Source organism: Ursus arctos, unplaced genomic scaffold (genome assembly GCF_023065955.2).
Source record: "Ursus arctos isolate Adak ecotype North America unplaced genomic scaffold, UrsArc2.0 scaffold_23, whole genome shotgun sequence".
NCBI classification, from domain to species: Eukaryota; Metazoa; Chordata; class Mammalia; order Carnivora; family Ursidae; genus Ursus; species Ursus arctos.
The window spans coordinates 43,256,432-43,283,970 of NW_026622908.1; the positions used below are offsets into that span (position 1 = coordinate 43,256,432).

The window sequence follows — 27,539 nt, forward strand, 5'->3', positions numbered from 1 at the left end:
GGCTAAACTGTACGCGCCGAAGAGACCGTGCCCCCGCCGCTTCACCGTGCGCCCCAGACGCCTCAGAGCCGCGGCTGCCAAGAGAAACTACCTTTCAGGCCTCCGCGGCCTCTCCTACGCCAGCAGCGCCCGGGCGGGGGTTTGGGGTTGGGGGTGGGGGGGAAGGACCCAGAAGCTCGGAACCCACTGCAACGCTGGGGCGCCATCTCGCGTCCGTTCTTTTGACCGCCAGGTGGCAGCCCGAAAACTACATTTCCCACCGTGCCTAGCGCGTCTGCGCAGGCGCGAAGAGCCTCTCTCGTTTCCATGGGAATCTCGCCCCCAAGGGTCCCAGCTGCTAGACTGCGGACCGCGTGGCCGTTGCTCCCCTTAAGGTGCCTTCAAGCTAGGACGGGGTCTGCAGACAGTTGAGGGGCAGAGTAGGGAGCTTGAGGGGAGGAAGCCAGGCGGCTCTGCCTCCCGGGACCAGCGCTCCCAAATTCTCGGCGACCGGCCGTCCGCGCGCTCCCGGGGCCTCGGCGTTCTGAGGCGAGGTGGCCGGGGGAGGCCGGGGTTGGCGAGGCCAGTGTCCGCCTCTGGCCCGCGCAGCCCCGTTCGCTTCGCGCCAGCGCCCGGTCCCCGGCGGAGGGCCTGCGCGCCGCCGACAGGTACTCCCGGGGCGCGGGCCAGATGATTGGCGCCGCAGGTGAATGTGGAGGAGCGCTAGCCGGGCGGGGCAGCGGGCGCGCCTGGGGTCGGATCTGGACCCGGGGCTCACCGCTCGGAGCTTCAGGCGCCCCTCTGTCAACGCGGCTTGGGCTGGAATTCTAGGGCACCTTGCGACCGCGTTGCAGAGCGGCCTCTGGCTCTGCGATCCGGGGAACAAGTCCATTTATCTCTCCGAGCCCGTTTCTTGCCCTGTAAAGTAAGGAGGTTGGAGGAGGTGATCTTCCTGGTCTCTTCTAGAAGCTATGGGATCATTATCCCCTCGTTGCCCACCGCGTGCAAGAAGAAAGGGAACTGGGTGGTTTGAGCTACAATCTCAGCTCAAGATCTGGAGTCAGAGAAACTTGGGTTTGTGACTTTGGGCAAAGTTATTACATCTCGTGAGCCTCGGTTTTTTTCACTTGCACCACTGGGAGTAATGATAGTGCCACCTCAGGTGTTTGAAGATTAAACGAGATAATGCATGTAAGTTTTTAACCCCAGGCCTGCACCTGGTGAGTGTTGTTCAAGTCCCAGCCATCATTTCTGATACCTTAAAAAACATTCCTTAGCTACTGTGAGAACTTTTCCTCAATTTTGGAGTCACTTCCTCTATTGATGGGCAAATCCATTCTCCTAGGCAGGCTGGTTTTATAGGCTGATTCCGATGGGGAAGCCTGAGTCTTCTTACCTACCGCTGGGTGCTGAAGCTGCATATCTCCTCCCTTCAGCTGTAGTCTGGGCTATATCCTTACCACGCAGCAGCTAGGGAGGGTACAAAGCCCAACACCACGCAGTGCAGAAGATACTTTCCCTTCCTTAAGATTCATGGAGGATGTGAGCAGTTACATGCTATGATGCAGAAACAGCTGAATATTGAGTTATATTTATATGACATTTACATAGGACTGGATACACACACATTTATAAGGAATACAGGAATCCTATGCTACTTGCGTTGAGTTCAAACTTTGTATTAATTGGGAAAACCCTAACGAGGAATTTGAAATTAGTGATAAAATGTATTATTTATTAAGCCTGGGAACTCCCAGTGGCTTCACAAACAAGCCTTCACTCATCCAACAGGCATCTTTATGTGTAAGTTGTATTCTGGGAATAGTTTTTGACCACCTCTAATGTACGTGGTACTGTGTAGGGTAGTTTGAAGGATACAGAGATGTATCAAATGATCTTTGCCCTCAAGAAAACAGCCTGTAGGGATGCCTGGGTGGCTTGGTGGTTAAGTGTCTGAGTCTTGATCTCAGGGTGGTGAGTTCGAGTCCTCGCTGGGCTCCACACCGGGCGTGGAGCCTCCTTTAAAAAAAAAAAAAAAGCCCATGGAGAAGATCAGTAATGCATACAAAACACACAGTGCAGGAGGGAGGTGATGTGTCATGAGAGAGTACGGTGTCTGGTGTGCTCATTCAGAGGCAGGAGACACCACTGCTAAGTGGCTGTGTCGTGAGAGCAGCAAGGAGCAGACAGCATTTCAGCCAGGCCTCGGAGGATGTGGATAATGTGAATGTGCCAAGAAGTAGGGCAGAGTTCCTGTGGGCAGCCCTCAGACATGGGGGAGAAATGTCTGGGCCCCTAACTGGATGTGAGCTCTTAGAAGGCAGGGACTGGGTTTCGGTCAGTGTTTGAGTCCCAGCATGGCGTGTGGCTGGCACGTAGGAGATATTAGTGAACGAACAAGGGCTCTGAGTTTCCTGCAGAGACGGACCAAGATGTGGTCTTTGTGTTATCCTGAGACCCTTCTATTAAGCTTACATGCTGGCTTACAGACACCCTTCTAGGGGAGGAATGTGAGTAGGCAGGTGATTATGGGGCAAGGGCCGTATTGTTGGCACGTTTAGTACAGTAACTGGGAGCCACATGAATCGGGTCTCGTGAAGGGGCGGGAGGGTCTGGGAGCCTCCATCCCTGGAAGTGAGCCGAACAACGACAAGGGGTGGACACTGCAGCACAGGAATACGAAGTGGTCTTGAGGTCCAGTGATGGATACTCCTTTGGGTCTGTCTTGTGGCATTTGTGTCTGTTCTTGGCTCTTCTTTGTCTGTGGCCCACTTCTTCCCCAGAGAAATTTCTCTCCCATCTCTGAGCCACCTAGGAGTGGAAACCATGTCCTCCGTGCCAAGGCCTATAGCAGCTGCAAAGGAATGAAGTTGGCTTCAGCAGCACCATCTTCAGGCTGACTTCCGGGCCTGTCCTTCTAGTCCTGGCAGGGCTGACACTGTGCCGGGAGCTGGCGCTGAAGCTGACCACTTGGAACAGCTGTCCAGTGACCCTGGGGAGCAGAGAACTACCTTAGGACCTGGGATAGAGGAGTCCCTCGAGGAGGGCAAAGCAGAGACAGTTGAGAGGAGAATGGCTTGAGGACAGGGCAAACCCTCCCACGTCCTATTTAGACTGCCCCCTGAGATCTGCTGTGGCTCACAAAGGGTGAAGTCATCCTCAGAATGAGGAAGCCGGGGAGTTTAAGTGGGTTCAACAAAGAAGGGATGGGGCACCACTGACTGCCGATTTTGTCCCCAGATATGGGATGGTGCAGGACTTGTGGAGGCTACAGGTGCTCCTCTTCCGGAACATGGGACCCAAAGTGAGCTGTTAACTCATCTCCCTGGCAGCCCGTGCTCCCAATCTGGAGTCCTGTTCTTCCTCTCTCCGTCCTGCCCCTCCGGTTTGCTCCCACTGCAGTGGCCGCAGGTAAGTGCCTGCTGGGTGTGCCAGGATTCCTGCGTGGCTAAGTGCCACGTACAGCTTTAGTAACTCTAGACCTGGTGCTCGAGAGGAGGCCCCACAGCTCAGTGTCTGCCGTGGAGGCCTACGTCAGCCTGCTTCAGGGGCATGCTGGTCCTTTACAATCCACAGCGGCCAGCAGCTCTCCTGTTACGACTTTCCCTTTTCCACCTGAGGGATCTGAGTTTTTAGGTTATAGACCAAAGAGCCAAATGGTGGCATTGAGACCAGTGATCTTTCCACTGCCTTCGCTATCACCGAAGGGCTACCATCTGCCTCCTGGTAAGGCCATGGTCATAGGCTAACCTGAAAGTAGACCTGTACTCCCCTTCCTTCCCATTTCAGCCAGTTTCCTACCCATTTTCCTCAGTTTTCCAGCCTGGCCCAACTGCTCTCTGTTGTCAGACATATTTGGCCAGAGTCTCTCTGTGCCGTGCCCTCACTAGACACTGACTTGTTCCCATGGCAACATGTGCAGCCCCGAGCTGGTGCTCCGCCCCCTACTCTGCCGGATCTGCCTGGTCCCGGGCAGCTGCCCTGGATTGCTGGGACACTCCAGGGGATTCTGTGTCTGGGCTGGAGGATTAAGAATACGAAGCTATTCTCCCATTGGGTGGGGAGGCAAGTTGGCAAAGTTTGCCCAGTGAGATTCCCTGGCCTGGGTAGAAATGCCACACTCCTCTCCATTGGCAGCCGCTCAGTGAGCCTCAGAGGTCAAGATGGAGAGGGAGGTGTGGCAGGAAGGGGAGCGCAGAACAAGCCCAGATGCAAGCAAGGCCTCGTAGGCTGGCCTAGCTCACATCAGACATAATTGTGGGGGTGCGTGACAGGTTGGGTAAAGGAGGCTGCTCCTCAAGGCCAGAGAGAGACAGAGCTGCTTGTATGTACCCCACAAAATGTATGTGGCCTGGGACGGCTTGGAACTGGGCGAGTGTGCTTGGGGCAGCAGCTGTCTACCCCAGCAGCACACACGGCTGTGTAGCTCGTGTCTTGGTTTGGTGGACTGACTCCCATGGGCTGAAGGCCTCAAGAGACCTTCTTCACAGCTTGTGGCATGAACTATACTGATAACATTGTGCGCCATCACCACTATCCATTTCCAGGACTTTTTCATCAAACATCCCATCCCCCCTGATAATCTCTAGTTTACTTTCTTTTTTTTTTTTTTTCGTAAGATTTACGTGTTATTTCAGAGGGGAGGGGAGAGAGCGCACATGAGGTGGGGAGGGGCAGAGGGAGGGAGAGAAAGAGAGAGAGAGAAACAGATTCCCTGCTGAGCATGGAGTGCTGTGGGGCTTGGAACTGAAGTCAGGAGTCAGACGCTCAAAGGACTGAGCCACCCAGGCACCCCTCTATTCCACTTTCTATCTCCATAAATTTGCTTATCCTAGGTACCTCATGTAAATGGTATCATTCAATATTTGTCATTTTGTGTCTGGCTTATATCACTTAGGATAATATCTTCAAGATTTGTCTATGCTTCTAGCATGTGCCAGAATTTCATTCCTTTTGAAGGCCGAATAACATTCCACTACATGGAGAGACCACATTGTGTTTAGCCATTCATCTATTGATGGACGTATGGGTTGTTTCCATTTTTTGGCGACCGTGAATGATGCCGTAAACATGGGTGTGCAGACATCTGTTTGGGTCCCTGCTTCAGTTCTTTAGGCCATGTGCCTAGAAGCAAGCCTGGGGATCATATGGTAAGTCTGTGTTTAACTTTCTGAGCAATTGCCAAACTGTTTTCATAGCGACCAAGAAACTTCACAGTGATGCAACATTATTATCTAGATTGCCTACCATAATTACATTTCTCCAGATATCCCTAAATTTTCCATTACAGCTTTTTTTTCTTTTTAAAGATTTGAGACCCAGTTAAGGATCACATGCTTTTAGTTGTCATGTCTCTTGGTTCTTCTTCTTTTTTTTTTTTTAAGATTTTATTTATTTATTTGAGAGAGAGAGAGAGAGAGCACAAGCAGGGCAAGGGGCAGAGCAAGAAGCAGACTCCCCGCTGAGCGGGGAGCTGGACACAGGGCTCGATCCTGGGACTCCAGGAGCATGACCTGAGCCAAAGGCAGACACTTAACTGACTGAGCCACCTGGGTGCCCCTCTTGATTCTTTAATGTAGAGTAGTCCTCCTGCCTGTTTGTTTTTCATGACACTGACATTTTTGAAGAATCCACACTGGTTGTCTTGTAGAATATTCCCCAGTTTGGATTTGTTTGAATGTTTCCTCGCAACTAGATTCGGGTTAAACCTATTTGCAAGAATACTTGCAAATGAGCGACATGAGCAGATGCTCTTTCTGCGTCATCACTTCAGCCGCTTCATGTCGCTTCATCTCATTATTGCTGACGCTGAATTCGAGTGCTGGTTAAGATGCCGTCTGCTAGATCTTTCCACTGTCCTTTCCCTTCACAGTCGTGAGCCGTGGGGTAAGTTGAGGCTGTGTGAATATCCCGTCCCCAGCAATCTGTCAGTCATTGGTTTTAGTATCAAGTAATGATCTTGACTTTAGTTATTTATTTCAGTTTGGTTTTTTTTTAATTATATCATACCATCTACATCTATTATGTGTTTAATATAATAAGCTACTATTTGTCAGTAAAGGAGAATTTTTTCTTGTCTCCTCTTTTTTCTTTTTTGAGAGAGAGAGGGCACATGCGTGTGCGCGCAAGTGCGGGGTGGGGGAGGCGGGAGGAAGGGGCAGAAGGAGAGAATCTCAATGAGGATCCACACCCAGCACGGAGCCTGTCACGGGGCTTGATCTCAACAATCCTGAGATCATGACTTGAGCTGAAATCAAGAGTTGGGTGCTTAAGCCACTGAGCCACCCAGGCGCCCCAAACTCAGCATTTCTTAAAGGAAGACAGTGTTATCCAGACAATTTCCAGCATGTAATTAAAAATTATTAGTTATTCAAGGAAGGAGGGAAACATTATCCATAATCAAGAAAAAACAATCAGTGGAAATATACCGTGAGATGACACCGACGTTGAAATTAGTGTACAAGAACTATAAACCAGTTACCATAAATATGTCTAAGATTTAAAGAAAATATGGTGGTCCTTTTTTTAAGATTTTATTTTTTTATCTGAGGGAGAGTGAGAGCTCATGAGCAGGGGGAGAGGGACAGAGGGGGAGGAGGAGGCACAGCAGGGGAGGGAGAGGGAAGGGACAGAGGGAGAGGGAGAAGCAGACTCCCTACTGAGCAGGGAGCCCGACTTGGGGCTCAGTCTCAGGACCCCGAGATCATGACCTGAGCTGAAGGCAGACGCTTCACCAACTGAGCCACCTAGGCCCCCCAGAAAATATGGTGGTCTTAGTGGGGAGTCTTAGCAGAATAATTAAAACTGTAAAAAAGAACCAAATAGACTGAAAAATCCATTGAAGGGGCTTAACAGAAGATTGAAGAAGGCTTGGAAGAAGAAAAGGCCATGAGTTTAAGGACAGGTCTGGAGAAATGATCTCATCTGAAAATCAGAGACAAAAGTATTGAATAGAAATTAACAGTGGCCAGTGATCTGTGGGACGATATCAAACAGTCTGACATATGTGTCTGGAGTTCCAGAAGGAGAGGAGAGAGAGAATGGAACAGTAAAAATATTTGAAGAGATAATGATAAAAAAAAATCTGAAATTTGATGAGAAACATTCACTTACAGATTCAAGAAGCTTGGCCAGACACAAGTAGGATGAGCACAAAGAAACTCACCTCTGCACACATTGTAGTCAGACTGATGAAAACCAGAAGTAAAAAAATATTTTGAGGGGCACCTGGGTGGCTCGTTGTTAAGTGTCTGCCTTCGGCTCAGGTCATGATCCCAGGGTCCTAAGACCAAGTCCCACATGGGTCTCTCTACTCAGTGGGGAGCCTGCTTCTCCCTCTGCCTCTGCCTGCCGCTCCCCTGCTTATGCTCGCACTCTCTCTGTCAAATAAATAAATAAAATCTTTAAAAAAAAAGAGAGAGTAGATTTTGAAAGCAGGTAGGTTGCATATCAGGGAATAGTGATGTGGAAGAGCGGAGGACAGAAGACAGTGGGGTCGCACCTCTGAAGCACCGGCCAAGAAGAGTTTCGATCTAGAATTCTGCAGCCGATGGGAATCCCTTGCAGTAGGAGGGAGAAGTAATGCCATTTTAAGAAAAATGACAGAGGAGAGAATTTGCTGCTGGCAGGCCTGCACTACGAGAAATGCTAAAGGGCGTTCTTCAGGCTGAAAGGAAATTTGGCAACTTGGATCCGTAGGAAGGAATTAAGTACCACAGACATGGTACTACCTGGATAAATTTAAAAGCATTGCTTTCTTCTTTTCTTAATTTCCATAAAAGACAAATGTCTATTTACAGCAAAAATAATATTATTACATATAGGAATAAAATAGGATAGCACAAAGAATGGGAGAGCAAATAAAGTTATCTTGTTGGAACATCCTTACATTTGCAGAATGCGAAGAAGTTCAATTAGACTGTGATCAATTAGTGATGCATATTGTAATTTCTTTTTTTTTTTTTTTTTAAGATTTTATTTCAGAGGGAGAGAGAACACACGCAAGTAAGGAAAGGGGCAGAGGGGGAGGGAGAGAATCTCAAGCACACTCCCAGCTGAGTAGATGCAGGGCTTGATCTCACGACCCTGAGATCATGACCTGAGCCAAAATCAAGAGTCAGACGCTTAACCTACTGAGCCACCCGGGCACCACGCTTGCTATAATTTCTAAGGCAACCATTAAAATATAATAAAAAGATGTGTAACTACAAAGCAAAGAAAGGAAGTAAAATATGATATTAATGATATTTAATATCCTGTCTATTGAATTATAATATGTAAATATAATATTAATTATCCAGTTCCTCAGAAGAAGGCAGAAAAGGCAGAAAAAACTGAGGAACGAAAGAACATATGAAACCAATTTAAAAAATGTAGCAAGGTGATAGACTTTGCTACTATTGATATGTTGATATATTGAAATCCTCCCCCCCCAGCACCTCAGAATGTGGCTATCCTTGGAGACAGAGCCCTTGCAGAGGTACTAAGTTAAAATGAGGTCGTTAGGCCGGACCCTAATCCAGTATGACTGGTGTCCTTATAAGAAGAGGAGATTTGGGGGCGCCTGGATGGCTCAGTCAGTTAGGCGTCTGCCTTCGGCTCAGTTATGATCTCAGGGTCCTGGGATCGAGCCCTGCATCAGGGTCCCTGCTGAGCAGGGAGTCTGCTTCTCCCTCTCCCTCAGCGCCTACCCCCCAACTTGTGTGTGCTCTCTCTCTCTCGCTCTCTCTCTCAAATAAGTAAATACAATCTTAAAAAAAAAAAGAAGAGATATGGATATAGACATGTACAGAAGGAAAACAGCGTGAAGACGCAGGGAGAAGCTGGCTGTCTACAAGCCAAGGAGAGACGTCTGGAATAGATCCCTTCTTCACACCCCTCGGAAAGAAGCAAGTCTGTCAACACATTGATCTCAAACTTCTAGCTTCCAAAACTGTGAGAAAATAAATTTCTGTTGTTTAAGCTCCCAGTCTGGGACACTTTGTTATGGCGGCCCTACAAACGAACACAGACTTAAACCCAACCATATGAATAATTCCGTCAAATGTAAACATTCCAGTTAAAACACAGAGCTTGTCAAGACCCCACTACATGATATGTGAAAGGGATACGATTTTTCTACAGACACGGAAAGTAAAAGGATGAAGAAGGTATACTAGGCACGTAGAAAGCACAAGAAAGCTGGTATAGCTACGTTAATATCAGACCAAGTAAACATCCAGACAAGGAGAATTAGCAGAGATAGAGACACATTTCATAATCAGGAAAAGACCCATTGAACAAGAAACTATAATCCTGAATGTATGTGCACCTGATAGCAGAGCTACAAAAAAATGAAGTAAACATTGAAGGGGAGAAACAGCCAAATGCATAATTACAGAGATTTGAAAACTCCTCATTGATAATTGATAGAATAACTAGATAAAAAAGCAATAGAATATAGAAAATCTGAGCAATGAAACCAACCAACCTGATAAAATCGACATTAAGGGACCTCTATCGCATCATTGCAGAACGCACAGTGTTTTCAAGTACACGTGGAACGTTCACGAAGCTAGATTATATCCTAGGCATAAAATAAATTTCAGTAAATTTCAAAGGATTGGCGTGCCTGGGTGGCTCAGTCGGTTAAACGTCTGCATTTGGCTCAGGTCATGATCTTGGGGTCCTGGAATTGAGCCCCATGTTGGACTCCTTGCTCGGCGGGGAGCCTGCATCTCCCTCTCCCTCTGCCACTCCCCTGCTTCTGCGCCCTCTCTCTCTCAAATAAATAAAATCTTTAAAAATAAATAAATAAATAAATAAATTTATTTTAAAAGATTAAAATTTCACAGAACATGTTCTCTGATCACTGGAACTAAACTAGAAATAAATAAATAATAATATATCTGGAAAATCCTCAAATGTTTAAAATTAAAGAATATATTTGTAGGGGCGCCCATCTGGCTCAGTTGGTAGAGCATGCAGCTCTTGATCTTGGGGTTGTGAGTTTGAGCCCCATGTAGTATGGAGAGATTATGTAAAAATAAAATCTTAAAAAAAAAAGAATATATTTCTATATAACTAATGAGCCAAGGAAGAAAACAGTGAAGTTAGAAAATACTTCAAACTGGGGGTGCCTGGGTGGCCCAGTCAGTGAAGCGTCCAACTCATGATTTCCGCTCAGGTCTGGATCTCAGGGTTGTGAGATCGAGCCCCGTGTCAGGCTCTGCACTCAGCAGGGAGTCTGTTTGAGATTCTCTCTTCCTCTCCCTCTCTCTCTGCCCCTCTCCTTGCTTGCACTCTCTCTCTCAAATAAATTAATCTTAAAAAAAAATACTTCAAACTGAACAAAAATGAAAGCACAGCATATCAAAATTTGTGTATTGCAGCTAAAGATGTGCTTAGAGGAGAACTGATAACTTTAAATGCCTCTATCAGGAAGAAGAGAGAAAGATTTAACATTAATATTCTATGATTGTACCCTAAGACGATAGGAGAAGTTTGACAGTATTTCAAAAAGCTAAACATTTTTACCATATGACCCAGTAATTCTACTCCTAAATATAAAATACCGAAGAGAACTGAAAACGTATATTCATACAAAACTGGTACACAAATGTTTATAGAAGTATTAGTCATATAGCCAAAAAGTCGAAACAACCCAAATGTCCACCAACTGATGGATGGATAAATGGGGTCTGTCCACACAATGGGCTACTATTCAGCCATCAAAAGAATGTAGTCACGTGTTACAACATGGATGAATCTTGAAAACCTTATGCTAAGTCAAAGAAGCTGGATACAAGAGGCTACGTGTTGTTTGATTCCATTTCTATGAAGTGTTCAGAACACGCAAATCCACAGAGACAGAAAGTAGATCAGTGATTGGCAGGGGGGATTGGGACTGACTGCCACCAGGCTTCTCTGTGGGGTGATGGAAGTGTTCTGGGAATTAGCGGCAATGGTTGTACAACATAGTGAGTATACCAAAACCACGGATTTGTACCCTTTTCCTTTATTTTATTTTTTAAGTAATCTCTACACCCAGCATGGGGCTTGAACTCATGACCCCGAGATCAAGAGTTGCATGCTCTACCGATTGAGCCAGCCCGGTGCCCCACCACCCTGATTTGTACAGTTTTAAATGATGAATTTTATGTATGATGTTATATCTCAAAGAGTAAGACAAGCTAAAAAGAAAAAAAAAAAAAAAGAACGAGTTAAACCCCAAGAAATGAAATAATGAGAGCAGAAATTAGTGAAACGGAAATACGCAAAGAACAAAGAAAGCAAAACCGAAAGTTGGTTCTTTGAAAAAAATCAATAAAATTGGTAAACCCCTAGCAAGACTGGTTAAGAAAAAAAGAAGGAAAATGCAAATTATGAATTATTGGGAACAAAAGAGTGAAAAAGAGGTGAAGGAGAGTGAGGAAACTTTTGGGCAGATCGAATGTTCTAGATCTTAATTGGGTTGATGGTTACATCAGTGCATACATTTACCAAAATTGTATGCTTAAAATCTGTAATTTTGTTGTAGATAAGTTATATTTCAATAAAATGAGAAAATTAAAAAATTCTAGGAGCAGGGCGCCTGGGTGGCACAGCGGTTAAGCATCTGCCTGCGGCTCAGGGCGTGATCCCGGGGTCCTGGGATCGAGCCCCACATCAGGCTCCTCTGCTGGGAGCCTGCTTCTTCCTCTCCCACTCCCCCTGCCTGTGTTCCCTCTCTCGCTGGCTGTCTCTCTCTCTGTCAAATAAATAAATAAATAAATCTTAAAAAAAAAAAATTCTAGGAGCGCCTGGCTGGCTCAGTTGGTAGAGCGTGCAACTCTTGATCCTCTGGTTGTGGGTTCAAGCCCCACGTTGGGCCTAGAGCTTACTTACAAAAAAAGATCTACATACTGTTATCTCCAATTCAGATCTGACATTTGAGGATTTTGCCTCACCTTCCTTCCGTATTATGTCTCCCTTTTTTCCCCAGTGCAATCTCTGACTTCGAACATCTACATATTTATTCATTTTTTGTATCCTTCATACAAAAACAGCAAAACAGTTTTAGAATTCCTACACCAATGCCGTTATCAACAACAAACCTATTAAGTAAAGTTCAAGATTTTTTTTTTGTAGTCCTTAGGAAGTCCATGAACTATATTGAAAATTTATTTGTATTCTTGTATTATTTTTTCTGTATGATTATATTATCAATTTGACATACAGTAAGGTTCAGTTATTATTTGTGGTCAATTTTAGGATTTAAAAAAATTTCCTGATATATTTTTGAATTTGTAAAATATTCATCTGATTCAGGAGCTGAGACTATACAAAAAATACTTAGACAAATCTCACTCCCGTCCTCTCTCCCACCCCATACTTACCTACTCACAAAAGGATCCATTTTATTTATTTCTAGTTTACTCTTCCTACGTTTCTTCTTTCAGATTTATATCTTTTTTTCCTTTTTTCTTATACAAAGGTAGCACACTACATATTTAGCAATTTATCCTGGAAATCACTTTGTATCAGCTAATGGAAATCTCTCTCTCTCTCTCTCTCTCTCTCTCTCGCTACACGGGATTGCATTGGGGGGTTATTTGATTAGCTTCCATGGATGGGAACTTAGGTGGTTTCCAATGTTCTATTGCAAATGATACCCACGGTGAATAAGCTGGTGCCCGTGCTGCTGTATGTCTGTGGGAGTGAGTCTTCGGGATCAGTTCCTAGAACTAGCATTGCTGGATCACAGGGTAAATGTTCTGTTGTCTCCTGGCCAGCAGACTGTACTGTCCAAGCTTTTTAGCTTTTGCCAATCTTATTTGATGGAGGGTGTCTTGTCGTATGTTTAAGGGTGAACTGGAAACTCTTGGAGGCGCGGGACCCAAGCTGCATATTCCACACACTGCTCGTGCTAACAGGTGCCCCGTACTTGTGAAATGAGTAAACAAACAAACTGGTTGGATTTCTCCTGGACTCATCATGTTTGGACTCTTGTAAAACCTGTCACCATGACAGTTGACTCTTGTCCTGGTGCGGGCAGTGCCAGCTGCCTGGCAGAGGTCTAGTGAAAGAGGAGATGGGCCTTCCCCCTGCCAGCGCCCCCACCCCCACCCCCAAGGCCAGGTAGAAGACCCTTCTCTCCCAGTGGAATGTAGTAAAAAGAGTGCAGCATTATGAGTCCACAAAGCCATTGTAGTATGTGGCACGAAGCCCATTTTACCTTAGAATTGTCTCTAGTACTGTTAATATTTGTTAAATACGTCACCATGAACATGGTAACTGTTTTTCTTATTGATTGATTAAATAGGTAATATAGTCACATAGTTCAAAATTCAAAAACCCTGTTAATAAAAAATTTCCCTTCATTCCCTATTTCCAACCCACCAAGTTACCTTCCTTTCAAAGGCAACTAATGGCATCAATTTCTTGAGTGTCCTTTCAGAGATATTTATGCTTAATACAAGTGAATGCACACATTTTTTTACCCAAATAGTAGCATATTATATACACCGTTCTAGAAATCTGGTTTTTTCCCCACCTCACTTTTTTCACATATATTTTAGAGCTCATTCTATTCTACACCCATACATACAGAGCTTGCTGGAATGTTTTTGCCGTGCTGTTCCACTGTGTACTGTAACTTACTTTACCGGTGCCTTGTTGGTGGGCATTCAGGCTATTTGTAGTCTTTGCTACAAATGGCAAGATAATAAATAACCTTCTATATGTTATTTTACACATACAAGCGTGTCTGTAGGATAAATTTCTAGATATGGACTGAAAGAAATGTGTGCATTTGTAATTTTGACAAATAATGCCAAACTGGCATCCTCAGAGTGGCACCAGTTTACACCCCAGCGCTGCGGGACTCCCTGTATGGGAGGGTCCTGGGCAGCCCCCTCCTGAGAGCCTGTGGAGGAGGGGGCTGGGTGGTCCTGCGCGCTCTGGATGTGCTGTTCCTCTCTACTGTGCACCTGTGAGGGCCTCAGATGAGCCTCCGTGGGCTGGCCCAGTGGAGCCACAGGCTTCAAAACAGGACGGGAAAAGGAGCCCACTTCTGAAGTCCACAGCTTTGATGTGTCCCTTGCTGAGAAGGCTCTAGGAAAAGATGGCTCCTGCTATCAAGGCCCCCGCCACCCCCAGAAGTGACTTAGGTAGAGGCCAGATTTCACTCAGCTGACGCCTACACTATTCTCACAGGCTGGACAGGCCCAGCAGACCAGACAGGAGGTATGAACGCAGTGGGAAGGTTCTGTCAGCTCTGAGTGCCTGCCATGTAACCAGCCCGTGCTAGCATGCACCTCCAGGATGAAACACTCTAGCCCAGCAGACAGTGGAATGTAGCCATGGGACATGCTCTCATAAAACAGCAACAGGTTACCATGGAAAGCAGCGGAGAAATCCTCTTCTTAGGGAAGGCTGCGCAAAGAGAAACAGCATGTAGTCGAGGGGAGGACGACTGGACTGGGAGCGTCCACTGGTCTGGGTGAGGTGAAGGAGGCATCCGCCCCAAAGGAGGCTTCTGGGAAATGCCTTTTCCTTCAAGAGACTACGGGCCAAAGTAGGGCTCAAGAAGGACCTGGGAGCTTGTCCACCTTGTGCCCACCCTGCTCCTTCTAAAATCCTCAGCTACAGGGCCGCCTTCAGGGAGTCCGAGTTCCCACAGTGTCCCATCCACACCTGTCTTGTGGCAGTGTTTGGAACTCGCTTGCAGGTCCTTCTCTCCCCCCACACCACCCAGGAGGCTCTGGGAGCTTCCGCACTGCGGTTCTGACCGTGTGCACCTGGCACACCGGGCACAAAGTCATTGATTTCTAGTTCAGGGCTCAGGTGAATGGACCGGAGGCCTAGCAGTCGTGTTGAAGATCGCCTAAGTCCTAGAGGTCATGTGAACCCAAATCTGCCTCAAGCCACCACTGCTGCGGCTTCCATCTACTTCTAGACCAGTTTGGAAACGTGTTCCTTCCCCTTGTGTACTTGAGTTTCTTGGCAAGTTAACTCCTGAAACCTTTGTGTTACCAGTGCGTTTGTCTGAGTTGGACGGTGGGTAAATGCTGCCACACCTAAGTCAACAGAGAAGGAATCACGTGAATCGCATGACCTTCATTGGCGGGTGTGGCCCTGGTAGTCACTGTGGCAGCCGGGCTGCGGGTGCCAGAGAGAACTACAACACGGGGACAGAGGGACGCAGGGATGAGTTAAGGCGGGCCATCCTCCTCCTTTCCACCTCCTCCTCGTGATATCTTCTGGCAGCATGCCACCAGCCACTCGAAGTTCTCAGGAACTACCTGGATGTTGCTCTCCCTTGGCTCTCCGGCCACTCTCCCTTCTTCTTGGCTGGTCTTCCACCTTCTGGAGAGGATTTCCCGAGGGCCATCTTTGGTCCTGTCTTCACGCCCTCTCCCTGTCTCTCTTCACCCCCTGAGAACTCACCCATGCCCATGGGCTTGAGTATCGGTTCTATGCAGGCGATCCCCTTGTGCCCTGGATGCCACCTCGCCCTGACCTCGCTGCTGGACTTGCCCTCTGGGCTGCCACTGCCTCCTGGATGCTTCCTTTTGGGAGTCCTGTCATCATCTTAAACCATCCATGTGTGAGATTGAGCTTGCCTTCCCTCCCAGTTTCCATTTTTCTGCCCATGGCATCAGCCTTCTCTCACCCACCCAAGCTCACATCATGAGTCATCTTTGACGCCTCCCCCCCACTCCTCCCTTCCCAAACACAAGCCTTGCCACCTGCCTTTGCAACATCTCTTGTAGCTCTCTGTCCTTTGCATTCTGTCTGCTAAACCAGGGTCTCAGCACCCATGTGCTGAATATTTTTTTTAAGATTTTATTTATTCACTTGAGAGACAGAGAAAGCACAAGCTGGGGGAGGGGCAGAGGGACAAGCAGACTCCCACTGACACGGCGCCCCATTCCAGGAGCCGGATATCATGACCTGAACCAAAACCAGACACTTAACTGACTGAGCCACCCAGGCGCTCCACGTCCTGAATATTTAATAGCTCCCCTGTGGTCTCCCTGCCTGCAGTTCCTCCCCCTCTAGTCTTTCTTTCTGCCTGGCCAGACAGAGTCTCCAGAATGATTATTTTTATCCTATCTCTCTCCTGCTCAGCAGCCTTCTGGCACTGTCATCACCATGGGTAAGTCCAGACTCCAACCCTATGCTTGGTCCCAGCCCCTCTTGCCGGCCTTATCCCACATGCCTGTAGACATCAGATTCTATTCCTGACACATCTGTGTGACCCTGGGAAAGTACTTAACCCCGCAGTGCCTGACTCTCCTCTTTAAAATCTCTTTATAAAAAGTGTATCATCATTTCCAGGGGAAAGAAGGCACTTACAATAGTGCTGGATATGTCGTAAGCACTGAAACCCTAGCTTCTTATTGCCGATTTTCGTAAAGCAAGTGCTGTAGTCTGCACACCTCTCCCCTTGGTGCACAACATCTGCCTCTGCTCATTACCTTTGCTCGGCCCGTCCCTCATTCTAGAATGTTCTTCTCCGCCCACCTACTCTTACTTACCCTTTCATGGGCCACTGACTCCCATTTTGCTTCCGAACGCTTGTTTGCCACTTCCTGCACCGCTACTCCGCCTGGCTGGGTGGCGGTGGGCGCCCTGGGGTAGATCAAGCCAGCCAGAGACCACACGTGGCACGTCTTCCCGGAGGGTTCATTTTACTTGGTAAGTTCATCCATTTTTAATGTTACGGCAACTACTCAGACATATCGTGGAGTAGAATATAAAACTGGCTGGAGATTTTGAAGATAAAGGATACAAGTAGTAAGAATATTCAGAGTGGAGGTGTCTTGGGCCTGCCTCCTGATGCACTGGGGGGTCTGCGTTCATTCTGCAGCGGAAAGGTCTGAGGAGCGGTGAGTTGAAGTGATGAGGCACTGAAGTCAGACAGAGAGGACCACTGCGGTGGGACCTGGCTGTCCTGGGCTCAGGGCCCCCACAGTGAGGGTCTCTTTAACACACGGTGCTCTCTCTCTCCTGAGGACTCAGTGTCTATACCACTCACAGTAGCCTGTGTATTACATTGTTTTTGTGGTTTTTTGTTTTAAGTTTCCACAGGGGTAGATCTTAACTGTTCAGGAGCCCCCTGAGCAGCGGGAGCGCGGGTACGGATGGGGTCAGTGGGGCAGGCGACCCTGGTGTGAGTCCCGCCCCGGTGTTTCCTGATTGAGCAAGTCTCAGCCTCAGTTGCCTTGTCTGTGAGCCGTGGCTATTACTTACCTAATGACAGTGTTCTGAGTCACTCTAGTCAACCACATAAGGAATGTGCAGCATTCAGCCCAGCAGATGGCACGGAGGGCACTTAGTAAACATCAGACCCCTCCCAGCTGCATGAGGCTCTCAGCAAACATCAGATCGCGAATGTTCCTACCAATACCATACTTTCCCACCTGCCTCTACTCCCACATCCTTGGCCTCCCTTCCTGTCATGCTGGATGCTCCTGCCTGAGGCCACCTTCTCCCTGGGTCCTGGCCCTGGCCCTTGTCACTTTCACAAAGGCCTCACTCATACGACTGCCACGTCTGTCTCCTGCGGCATCAGTACCGTCCCTCTTGGCTCACTCTGTCACTGTGTGATCATGCTCTAGTGTCACTGTATCTGAAACAGAAAACAAGGGACTCCTGAGGGGCTCAGTTGGTTAAGCGTCTGCCTTGGGCTCAGGTCTTAATCCTGGAGTCCCAGGATCGAGCCCGGCATCCAGCTGTCCAGCTCTCTGCTCATCAGGGAGTCTGCTTCTCATTCTGCCACTCACCCTGCTTGTGCTCTGTCTCTCTTAAGTAAATAAGTATCTTTTAAAAAATAAATTTAAAACAAAAGACAAAACGATACCTCAGAACCCCTCCCTTGAGGGGCACCTTGGTGGCTCAGTCAGTTAAGGGACCAACTCTTCATTTCAGCTCAGGTTGTGATCTCATGGGTCTTGAGATCAAGCTCCACATCGGGGTTCCCTGCTCAGCAGGGAGTCTGCTTGAAGATTCTCTCCCTCCGCCCCTCCCCAGGTTGCACTCATGCGCGCGCTCTCTCTCAAGTAAATAAATAAATAAATCCTAAAAAAACAAACGCAAAATCCTCTTTTGATCCCACGTCCCTCTGGTCACCAGTCTGTTCCTCTGCTCCCTTTCCAATAAAAGTCCCTGGAAGAGTTGGCATGCTCCTGGTCTCCACTTCTGCTGCCATTCCCTCTGAGCCCACTCAGGCACACTCTTACCCTGACACTCATGGAAACTTCTTGTCCCCAGGGACCTCTGCATTGCCAATTCCAGCATGCTGCCCTCGGGCTTCATTTTATGAGCCTCTCCAAAGCATCTGAGACCCTGAAATGCCTTCTGTCCAGGCCTCCCAGGCCCGCGCCTCCGGATTTTCCTCCAGCCTGCCACCCTCAGTCTCCTCCCTCGCCTCTAAGCGTAGGCGGTGCAGGCCTGTCCTTGGACCACTTCTCGTCTCCATCTGTACTCGCACAGGTAACCTCATCCACATTCAGGGCTTTAAATGCCATCTAAAAAACGCCCACATTCACATCTCAAATTCAGAGCTCCCCAGAACTGCAGACTTGCGTGTCCACCACCTACTCCGTAGCTCTGCTTGGGTGTCAAGCGCGAACTCCTGATTCCCCAGCGCTCCCCATCCCTCGCCAGTCTTTCCCATCTCAGTCGTGGGAACTCTGGCTTTCCAGCTGCTCGGACCAAAGCCTTTGGAGTTCTCCTTGACTCCTCTCTCTCAGACCCACCGCCAACTGATCTCCCCACCCTGGTTCAGATCACCATCACCTCTCTCAAGGCCAACCCCAAAAGCCTCCCGAGTGGTTTGCTGCCTCTTCTCCCCCCAACCCCACAATCTGTTCTCCACCAACAGCCAGAGTGATGTTTTCAACACATAAGCTTGATTATGTCATTTATTGGCTTAAAACCCACCAGTGTCTTCCTGTCTCACTAAGATTAAAATCCAGAGTCCTCATCTCAGCCTGAAAGGCCCGTGGGAGTGACCGGCTCCCTCTCTGGCCTCATTTCCTGCCGTACTCCTCTCGCCCCCTCTGCCCAGGCAGCGCTGGCCTCCACGCTGTTCCTGGACCAGGGTGCAAGCCCTCCTGTCTTGGGAAGTGTGCTTGCTGTTCCTTCTGTCCAGAGCACCCCCGTAGGTGCAAGTCCCGTTCCTGTACTTCGTTCAGGTCTCTGCTGAAATGCCAGCCTGTCAGAGAGCTTCCCTGATCAACCTCTCCAAGCACCCCTGGCATTCTTGGACCTCTAACCCTAATTTTGCCTACCACAGACCGCCACGTGGCATAATATTTACCTGTATGTCTTCTCTAATCTCCTCACCACTAACAACACCCAAGAGGACCTCTAGAGCCTGGCATACAGCAGGCGCTCAGCAGATGAGCAGGGGCGTGGGTGTAGACGGGAAGAGCCTGGTGCACATGGCCGCTCATACCATGTACCTGCTGGTCCATGCCGAGCAGCCCCACACAGCTCTTCCAGGCTTCAGGCTCCCTTTCTGTAAAATCTACCTTGACAGCCCTTTAGAAATTTTAGAGAGGATTCATTTAAAGTGCTTGAGGCACGGGCAGTGCCCAGGACAGTGGGGGTTGAAAAGGCCACTTGGCTGCTCTGTAGGCCTGTCCCCAAGGAGTTAATAGTAGTGCTGTCTCTGTCTACCCAGGATGGAGGGCTGGTACAGCCAGTGAAGGTAAACACAGTGTGAGGAGCACTGACTCCAGTCTCCGCATCATACCATCCCAGGGTCCCCTAAGCACTGTTTCTGCTCCACGCAGCCCCCGTCAAAGCCCGTCAGATGACGGCCGTCTCTGAGCAGGGCCTGCAGGCTGAAAGCCTCCTCAACCCTGCTTTGGATCTGGGTGGCCTCAGTGTAGGAAGCAGAGGTGCTTGCTGGGAATGTGTAGGTCTGGACTTTATAAGGCGTGGGCCCTATGGATCCTCCTCTGACAAAAGACCCATTTTTGTGAGGTGGGCCGCACTGGGCAGTCTAGGTGGCAGGTCAGGTAGGTTTTCTCTGGCTGGTCTCTGAAGGTGGCTGAAGAGTAGTTTCCCTATAAACCACCAGGGGGCGCCAGAGGCTGATCAGCTCTAATGAGGACTTGTCCCGCGGTCTATTAAGGTGTCTTTCTTCCGTCCCAGGTCTAGGGTTGGTCCGCAAAGGGAAAGCATAGTGCTGGTTCTCTCCCACCTATCTACTTGCTGGTTGCTGCCAGCCCAAGCAGGGCCGCATTAAGGGACTGGAGGTCAGGCTTCCAGACTCAGTGTTCTTTATTGATAAGCATTAGTGAACCCCTTGCCAGTTCTGCCTTCAGATTCCCAGCCGTAAGTGGAGTGCATCTTTGCCTCTTAGTTATCTGCTTCAGTCTGCCTGTGTCCAAGGCTGTGCCTGTTTGCCACAGTATTCCCAGGACCACAGTATTTGTGGTCAGGGAGGCCTGTAGGAGGCATCTGAAAGGTCATGGCCAGGTCCTTGTCCTCAGAGACCACTCTCCATGTAGGAAGTGCAAGCTTCAGCTGTGTTGGCTCTCAGAGGGGGCTCCAGGAGCCTGCTGGTTAGATGGAGGGCTGAGCCTCAGAGACTTCCAGATTCAACCTCTTTTCTCTCTCTATGAGGCTCTATTCCTGCCAAAGTTTCTTCACAGCAGAACTGAGCCAAGGGGGCAACACCTGGCTCTCACTTGAGTCTTGAGGTTCTGGGACAGCGGGCAGGAGGTCTTAGGTGGTGCCTCAAAGGGGATAGAGATGCCAGAGGCTGTGCAAGAGGAGGGGGGAGGGAGGGAGAAACCAGAGAGAGTCAGTTAAGTCCTTCATCTGATTTCACCAGGCCCAATTCTTGCTCATGGCCTATAGTCCTTGGCCAACCCCTCTGTACTAAATAGATAGTCCCTTGGGCCCTGGGTGCACCCTTCCCCCACCATTAGCTCAACGATAAGGATTATTAAAGCAATCTTCTGCCCTCCTGAGCCAGGCACCTTAGAGAACCTTCTTGCCTTTTCAGCAAGGCCCTAAAGCCTGCATCCATTTCTCCCTCAGGTCAGGGCAGCCCCCACCCCGGGGGCCAGCAGGCTGGTGGTGCCTGATGAAAAACCTGGCTCCTCTGAGAGCCCTCCCTGGCCTGTCTCTGACCTGCACTGGAAGCGGGGATCTCCAGGGTGGGTCTGTAGCACCTGACGCACTTCTGGGGGAGGCTCCAAGCCCATCTGCTCCGCCCGATGCCAGCGCTGCAGCCGTGTGATCCCTGCCAGGGTGGGAAGAAGACTGGCATCTCAGGGGGGGTGGGAAGAGTTCAGGCTAGACAGTGTGTGTGGAGGGGTGTGTCGGGACCTCCACACCCCCTAGTCTCAGGAGACAGTGCCAGAAAGGGGCAGGCAGGGGCTTGGGTTGCTTCAGGGACGTGCGGGTGACAGGACTGTCTCCAGGACATGTTCCTGGGGCCTGAGAGGGTTCTCACCTGTGCAGGGCCCGTACTGCCAGGCGAGATCAAACTGCCTCAGCAGCTCCAGCTCTGCTTCATCCACGCTCAGGGGCTGGGGCTCTTCCCCTGCAATGACATGCTGCTCCTCAGGCCTGCCCAGGCCTGTCCCCTGCAAGGCCAGTCCCCTGGCCCTCACCTCACAGCTGCCCTGCTGCTCCCCAGCCCTCGCCACCCCTTTGCCTCTCCCGGCCACCGCCAGGCCTGGAGTAGGAAGTAGAGGACGTACTTCACTTCCCCTTCCATTGCCCACGTCCGCCCACGTCCTCTCATGCCCCTCAGCGGTGTCCGCTGCTCCCGCCCCCCCCCCGCACGTAAGAGACCTAGCTCTGGTGCCAGCTCCCCCTTGCTGTGCCCAGCGGGGCCCTCCCTCCTCTTCACTACGGGGTAGGAGTCAGTGATGAGCCGCTTCCGGCCCATGGCGGCCACCCAGGCAGGCAGAGAAGGAGGCGACTGCGGGGAAGGAGAGAGAGAGGCCAGCGGGCACGAGAGAGACAGCTGCTGAGAGAGAGAGAGAAGAGGGCTGGGGCCAGAGAGCGAGCCCGGGGCCAGCGACAGGCAGACAGGCTGACCCAGACAAGCAGAGAGGAAGTCCGCTGGTTCCAGGGTATGACGCCTGTCCCCCACCCCCACAAGCGCGCAAACATCAAAGACCTAAACCAATGGTTGGCCGCCTCTGCAGGGCGGGGCCCGACTCCAGCCAATGGCAGGCGGGAAAGGCGGAGGGGGCGGGGCAGCTGCGGCAGCTGTGTTCTGGGGGAGAAGGGGTGAGGCTGGGGTGGGGGACCTGTCAAGATGCCCCAGACTGCACCACCTCCTCCTGCCCCCCTCCTCCCCGTTGGTCTGCAGTGGGTCTCGGGGGACTTATAGAGCGTTATCCTCAGCCTCTCACTTCCCGTTTTCCCTTCCTAGGCAAATGTTCTTTTCAGCCTCAGTAATCCCCGTGGCCGGTTGGTAACTCCCCAGAGTCCAGCTGGAGCCTCCACTCCCACCCCTTGTCCCGCAGAGCCTTGTGGGGGCAGGTCTGGAGGTCCGAAAAACGTTTGGGCTAATCCAGCCCCCTTCCCTGCTCCCACCCCACCCCCACCATCCCCAAGAGACCTGGCTGGAGAAGACCATGGGTTCCAAAGCTCCTTTCTCACAGTCTGTGCCCAAAGACCCTGCCCGCTCTTAGTCCAGGCAAGCGTTGGCCTTGTCGACTCTCTGGGGGTCCCGTGGGCTGCCCATGCCTACCCTACTAGCCAGGAAGATTCCACAGTGAGCAGGAGGCCAGAGTGGTTGTATCCCCAGGCCTTTATCAGTAAAATCTGCCCTGTTTCACTAATGTGATAGTATGAGCAGAAAACACCAACGATAAACTAAACACTTATATGGCACTTACGGTGTGCCAAGTACTGTTCTCAGCACTTTCCCACATATTCACTCAACTAAAATAGATGTAAAGTGCTTTTTTTTTTTTTTTATTAAGTAATCTCTACCCCCAACGTGGGGCTTGAGCTCACAACCCCGAGATCAAGAGTCACACGCTCCACCAACTGAGCCAGCCAGGAGCCCCATAAAATGGTTTTTCAAAGTAGGAAGTGCTAATCGTCACAAGCGTTGTGGGGCCCCAGTTAAACCACAGTCTCTCTGTGCCCTCCCCACCCAGGAGCTCAGAGGCTAATGGGGTAGGCAGATGGGACACACAAGCTGTCAGCGCAAAGATAAAATTCCTAACAAACAGGAAAGGGGAGAAGGGTGGGTCAGAGAGGAGTTGGACCACAGGGTTGGCTCAGCACTGGAAGACCTCCTGGAGGAGGCGGGCTGCTGTAAACAGTGTCTCTCAATTCTCCACCCATGACCTTTGTCCCTTGGGCTCCTGTCATCGCTGAGTCACCCCTACACCCTCCTCCCCCTCACCAACTTCCTGGCAGCAGGCAAAAGTGCTGGTCAGTGGGAGTCTGGGAATCAGCACAGGGACCAGCCCAGCTCTAACCGCCCTTTAGAGATCCCATCCAGTTTTTCCAGGAGTGCAAGGGCCTGCTTAGACGCTTCTGCCTCCCCCTCTTCCACTGCTCTGGGGCCTGGGTGCTCTGTGTTAGAAGTAAGGTGGGCATACGAGAGGAAAATGCTCTGGAGAGTAGACCACCGAAGGGGCAGAACAAGAGCAGCCATGTCTTCAGGGGCCTCCCCCTGCCTGGCTCTCCTCATCCACTTCCTTGAGGAGGGCTGAGTGGGAGTCAGAGCTCGTGAGTGCGCTGCACAGAGCTGGAGGGCCCTTCCCTGCTTTATTTTCTGGGCTGGGCCTGGCCTAATCCCCCATCTGCCTCGTGGACTAAGTGGGGCCCACATTGAGGGAGACAGGGGCCCTGCTGCATTGAGGAGGAAAACAGGAGGCCCTCTCCACCAGGCCTGGGAAGGGCTGAGGTGCGGGGGCCAGTCAGGCCCTGTGCACTCTACAGAGGGGTGCCCAGGCTCTGTGGGACTGACCACTCTCTTCCCAGAGGGCGTTCCCAGAGGTGTGTGGCACCTCACTCCTGAGCCCACAGAGCCCTGAGGGAGTAGGAAGCCATGGGTGGGGCAGACCCCTCCTCATTCCTGGTCCTTCCCACCCCTGAAAGCTGATAGCCGTGGGGCCCTGCCACCGCCCAGGGAGCGTGAAATGGGGTGTGCCGCTGGGCGGCCACAGTGGCTCCTACTGCGGCCCGAGCTCATTCCCTCTTTCCTCTGGCACCCTGACCTGCTCTGTGGGCACGGTCTGGGCCATCCCTGCCAGCTGCCCCCAGCTCTGCCTGGCCCAGGCCCTGCTAGCCTCTCCCACCTAACCTGGAAGATGTCTCCCTTGGCCTTCAGCTTCCCTCAGTCCCAAGAAAGAATCAGGGCTGTCTGCTCCAGTGCAGGCACCCTAGGACTGGTTTTCTGGCCTGGAGTGGAGAGAACTCTCCGCAGGCAGCATTGCCCTCCTGTCCTAGTCAGGCAGTAGTGGGACTGAACTCCACGGCTCAAAGTAGTTGGCACCCAGGAGTTTTGGAACCATCGCTGTCTAATTGGCGTTCTTCCCCAACTCGGTTTCTGGATCCCTGAGGTGTGCTGGCCACTAGAACCTTGGCCTGCCCATCCTCAGGTCTTTTTCTTCTCCACCTCTCTAACCTTGTCTGCCCCCTATCAACTTTTTTCCTGGAACCCCTGTCCTGACTCAGGCAGCCTCCTGGACTATCCCCAAAACTGCTATCGTGGGGCCTATCACAAGTCAGGCGTCAGGCTGGAGGGCCAGGCCAGAGGTCTGAGTTGGGAGCTAAGTTCTCCCTCCTTCAGGGAATTTCCTGAGACCCAGGAGCCTGTTTCTGTGTCAGCTCTGACCCCCAGAGGCTGACGATGGGACTAGCAGGAGTGACCTTTGCACCTCGGCCTGGGAACACTCAAGGGCCTTGCTTTAGGCCAAGGCCAAAGTCTTGGGAGAACCCAAGAGAAAAGGAGAACAAAGAACTGGAATAGGAGCCCAGCACCTTCCTGAGGGCTGAGGCCCACTGCCTACTGCTCCAAGGGGAAGGGGGATTAGGCCTGGCTTAGCTCAGACAATGTGGCAGGGTGGGGGGGCCTCAGCACTGCGCAGGCGCCTGCCTGGGGAGCCCCTTCCCCCTCCCCCTGCTCACAATGGGGCTTGTGGAAAGAGCCAGCTAGAGCTAGGAAGGTGGGGGCAGGTAGAGGGAGGGAAGCAGCTGCCTGGGGCCCAGCAGGCTATGGGGCGTAGCCTGCTCTCCTTCCTTCTCCCCAGCAACCCCCTTCCTCAGGCCCTCAGGCCCTGCCACCCACCCTGAGCTGGAGATTCTGGGCAGCCAGGCTCATATCCCCAGCCCCCACATATTCACACACCCTGGGCCCCATTCCCCACCCTGTGTGCCAGAATTCTTTCAGGCAGCTCCTCCTAGTCCATCATGACCCTCCCAGACACTCCACCTCTCCCTGCTCTGGGGTCTCTGGCCTAGTGGGCTTAAGAGGTAGGAGCCTGATAGAAGGCAAAAGTTCCCCTGTGTCTGGGTTTTCCTGCCACTGGCTGTCTTTTCTACTTTGTCCCAACCACCCCCTCCAAAGCTCCCATCACCTCCCCTTTCACCTTGGCCAGCCTGGCCCTGGAGAAATTCTGGGGGAGATTTGAGAGAGATCCTTCTGGACATTTCTCACCTTGGCCACCAGGTGTCAGACTTTGTCTAGCTGGGAGGAAAGTCCTAGCTAGCTTCCACCCCATCAGCCAGGCCTTAGAGATCTGGGCAAGTTGGGGAGCGGCCTAAAGGTGACCTCTGAACTCGGGAGGCTGAAAGACCCTGAAGGTTGAGAGAAAGAAAGGGCTGGAACTCTGGTCCTACAGTTCACAGCTACTCCCTCATTGTCCCCACCCCCACCTCACTGACAAGGGCTTTGTCTACTGCTGGGAATTGGGAAACCAGGCTGAGTCAGGGAGCTCAAGAATTGCAGGGACAAAGGCAGGGACAGTTGTGGCTCCAGAGAAGAAGGGGGAGCTGAGAAGCAGCTATCCATCAGAGCTCTCAGCCAGGGGCCTGGATCACTGGCCCTTACCCTGTAGGTTAAGGGGAACAAGGGCCTCCCTTGGCCCTTCTCCGTTTGGGGTGGCCATGGCAAGTGGGTGAATGTGTGCATGTGTCCGTAAGATGAGTGCTTGAATGAGTCTCTTCATATACTGAGAGGGCCCTAAGTCCTCGGGTGTTGGGCCAGTCCGTGCAAAAGCAGGAAGCTGACAAGGCGTCACTACCCTTTTGCCACCCTTCACCTCTCCTATACCCACTCCTACCCCTGCCCCCAACATAACCTCTCCCAAGTGACAGTTCTCCATCCTCTCCACGTCCTCTCACATGCAGGTGCATTTCCAGAAACCCAAGATGATGCTGAGATTTCTAATCCACTCCGTGCTATCGGAATAGAGATGATGGGGGAAGAGAGCCTTCTCTCCCTCCCTCCCACTCTCCCCAGCCTTCCTGGAACAAAAGGACTTCTAGAGATGTCCTCTCTCCATGGCACTGCGGGACCCCAGGCATTCCAGGTTCTTAAGCTGACCTCTGCATACCTGGACCCCTGACTCTAAGGCCACACTTAAGAAGTGGGACCTGGGATGACTACCACTAACTCATCACATCTCCTAGAGCCACTGTGGGTGGAGAACCAATAACAAACAAGCTCACAGAGAAGCCTGCTGACTTGTCATTTGCCAAGAGCTACCTGCCTCATGGTCCCAGCTCCAAAACCCAAAGAGGGGACTCACACCCCGACACCATCAGTAGGGAGCTATTTGGGGGAAGAGTTCAAGAACTCAAACTCTTGGGGCGCCTGGGTGGCTCAGTCGTTAAGCGTCTGCCTTCGGCTCAGGGCGTGAACCCAGAGTCCTGGGATCGAGCCCCACATCAGGCTCCTCCACTGGGAGCCTGCTTCTTCCTCTCCAACTCCCCCTGCCTGTGTTCCCTCTCTCGCTGGTTGTCTCTCTGTCAAATAAATAAATAAAATCTTTTTAAAAAGAAAATAAAATAATTAAAAAAAAAAAAGAACTCAAACTCTGAAATGCCCTTCCTGGCTCGGCTGTCCTCTGTCCACCTCCCCCACCTTGCTGCTGGGGGTGCCCCCTCTGCATCTTCCAGGGGAGTCACCTCCAGCGCTTGCCCGCCCTTCCCAGTCACTCTCCTCCCTTCTTTCCCTCTGCTACCAGCCCTGTGTGCCGCTGTGGCTCCCAGCCACTCAAAAGCACCATTTCTAACCCTCTGGAGTCTCGACTGACCCTCGATTTTCTGCCACTCCTGCTTTGGCAGTCCTCGGCCTTGGGAAGCACCCTGTCTTCTCTCTGTCCTCGCCTCTGGCCACGTCTGGCTTGCTAGGGAATGTCACAGTCCCTGACAGAGACGCGTGTGCTGATGTCACCTGGCTCCATGTGGCTGCCCAGGAACGCTTTTGATTCCCTTCCTCTGCTTGTCCCTGATTCCATTCCCTAAGCTCTCTACATTCTTCTCCAGCTGCCACCCCTCCCACAGCAATTTCGTGTTTAGATCTCTTGTGTTTGAAAACAACGGAAAACCAGCCAACCAAACAGAAAATCTTCCGTGTTCTTGCTACCTGC

At 50.8% G+C, this 27,539-nt stretch overlaps 1 protein-coding gene and 1 long non-coding RNA gene across 4 annotated transcripts; one reads left to right on the forward strand and one right to left on the reverse strand.

Annotated features, from left to right (window-relative positions):
- Positions 1-283: 283 nt before the first annotated feature.
- On the forward strand, positions 284-26,913 carry LOC113244036 (uncharacterized). 2 transcript variants are annotated; one of them, XR_003312277.4, is made up of 4 exons: positions 284-374; positions 3,220-3,390; positions 18,217-18,438; positions 26,296-26,913. It is a non-coding gene; the product is annotated as an uncharacterized LOC113244036 (long non-coding RNA). The 2 variants fall into 2 exon arrangements; XR_008961113.1 differs by having other exon boundaries at positions 296-647.
- POLD4 (DNA polymerase delta 4, accessory subunit) lies at positions 18,852-22,067 on the reverse strand. Of its 2 annotated transcripts, XM_026483076.4 has the most exons (4): positions 21,766-22,067; positions 21,422-21,511; positions 21,097-21,208; positions 18,852-20,722 (listed from the first exon to the last, which is right to left on the reverse strand). In XM_026483076.4, the coding sequence occupies exons 1-4, from the start codon at positions 21,860-21,862 to the stop codon at positions 20,698-20,700; spliced, it is 324 nt and encodes a 107-aa protein (XP_026338861.1). In that variant the 5' UTR covers positions 21,863-22,067; the 3' UTR covers positions 18,852-20,697. The 2 variants fall into 2 exon arrangements, with proteins under 2 accessions (XP_026338861.1, XP_057173419.1); XM_057317436.1 differs by having other exon boundaries at positions 18,852-21,208.
- Positions 26,914-27,539: the final 626 nt, after the last annotated feature.

Excerpts from the sequence above, each read along its gene's own strand:
- POLD4 (XM_057317436.1), bottom strand. The coding sequence starts at position 21,862 with ATGGGCCGGAAGCGGCTCATCACTGACTCCTACCCCGTAGTGAAGAGG. Across the intron at positions 21,512-21,765 it reads GGAGCTGGCACCAGAGCTAG|GGGAAGAGCCCCAGCCCCTG; the intron begins GTCTCTTACGTG and ends ATGTCATTGCAG. Across the intron at positions 21,209-21,421 it reads GCAGTACGGGCCCTGCACAG|GGATCACACGGCTGCAGCGC; the intron begins GTGAGAACCCTC and ends CCACCCTGGCAG.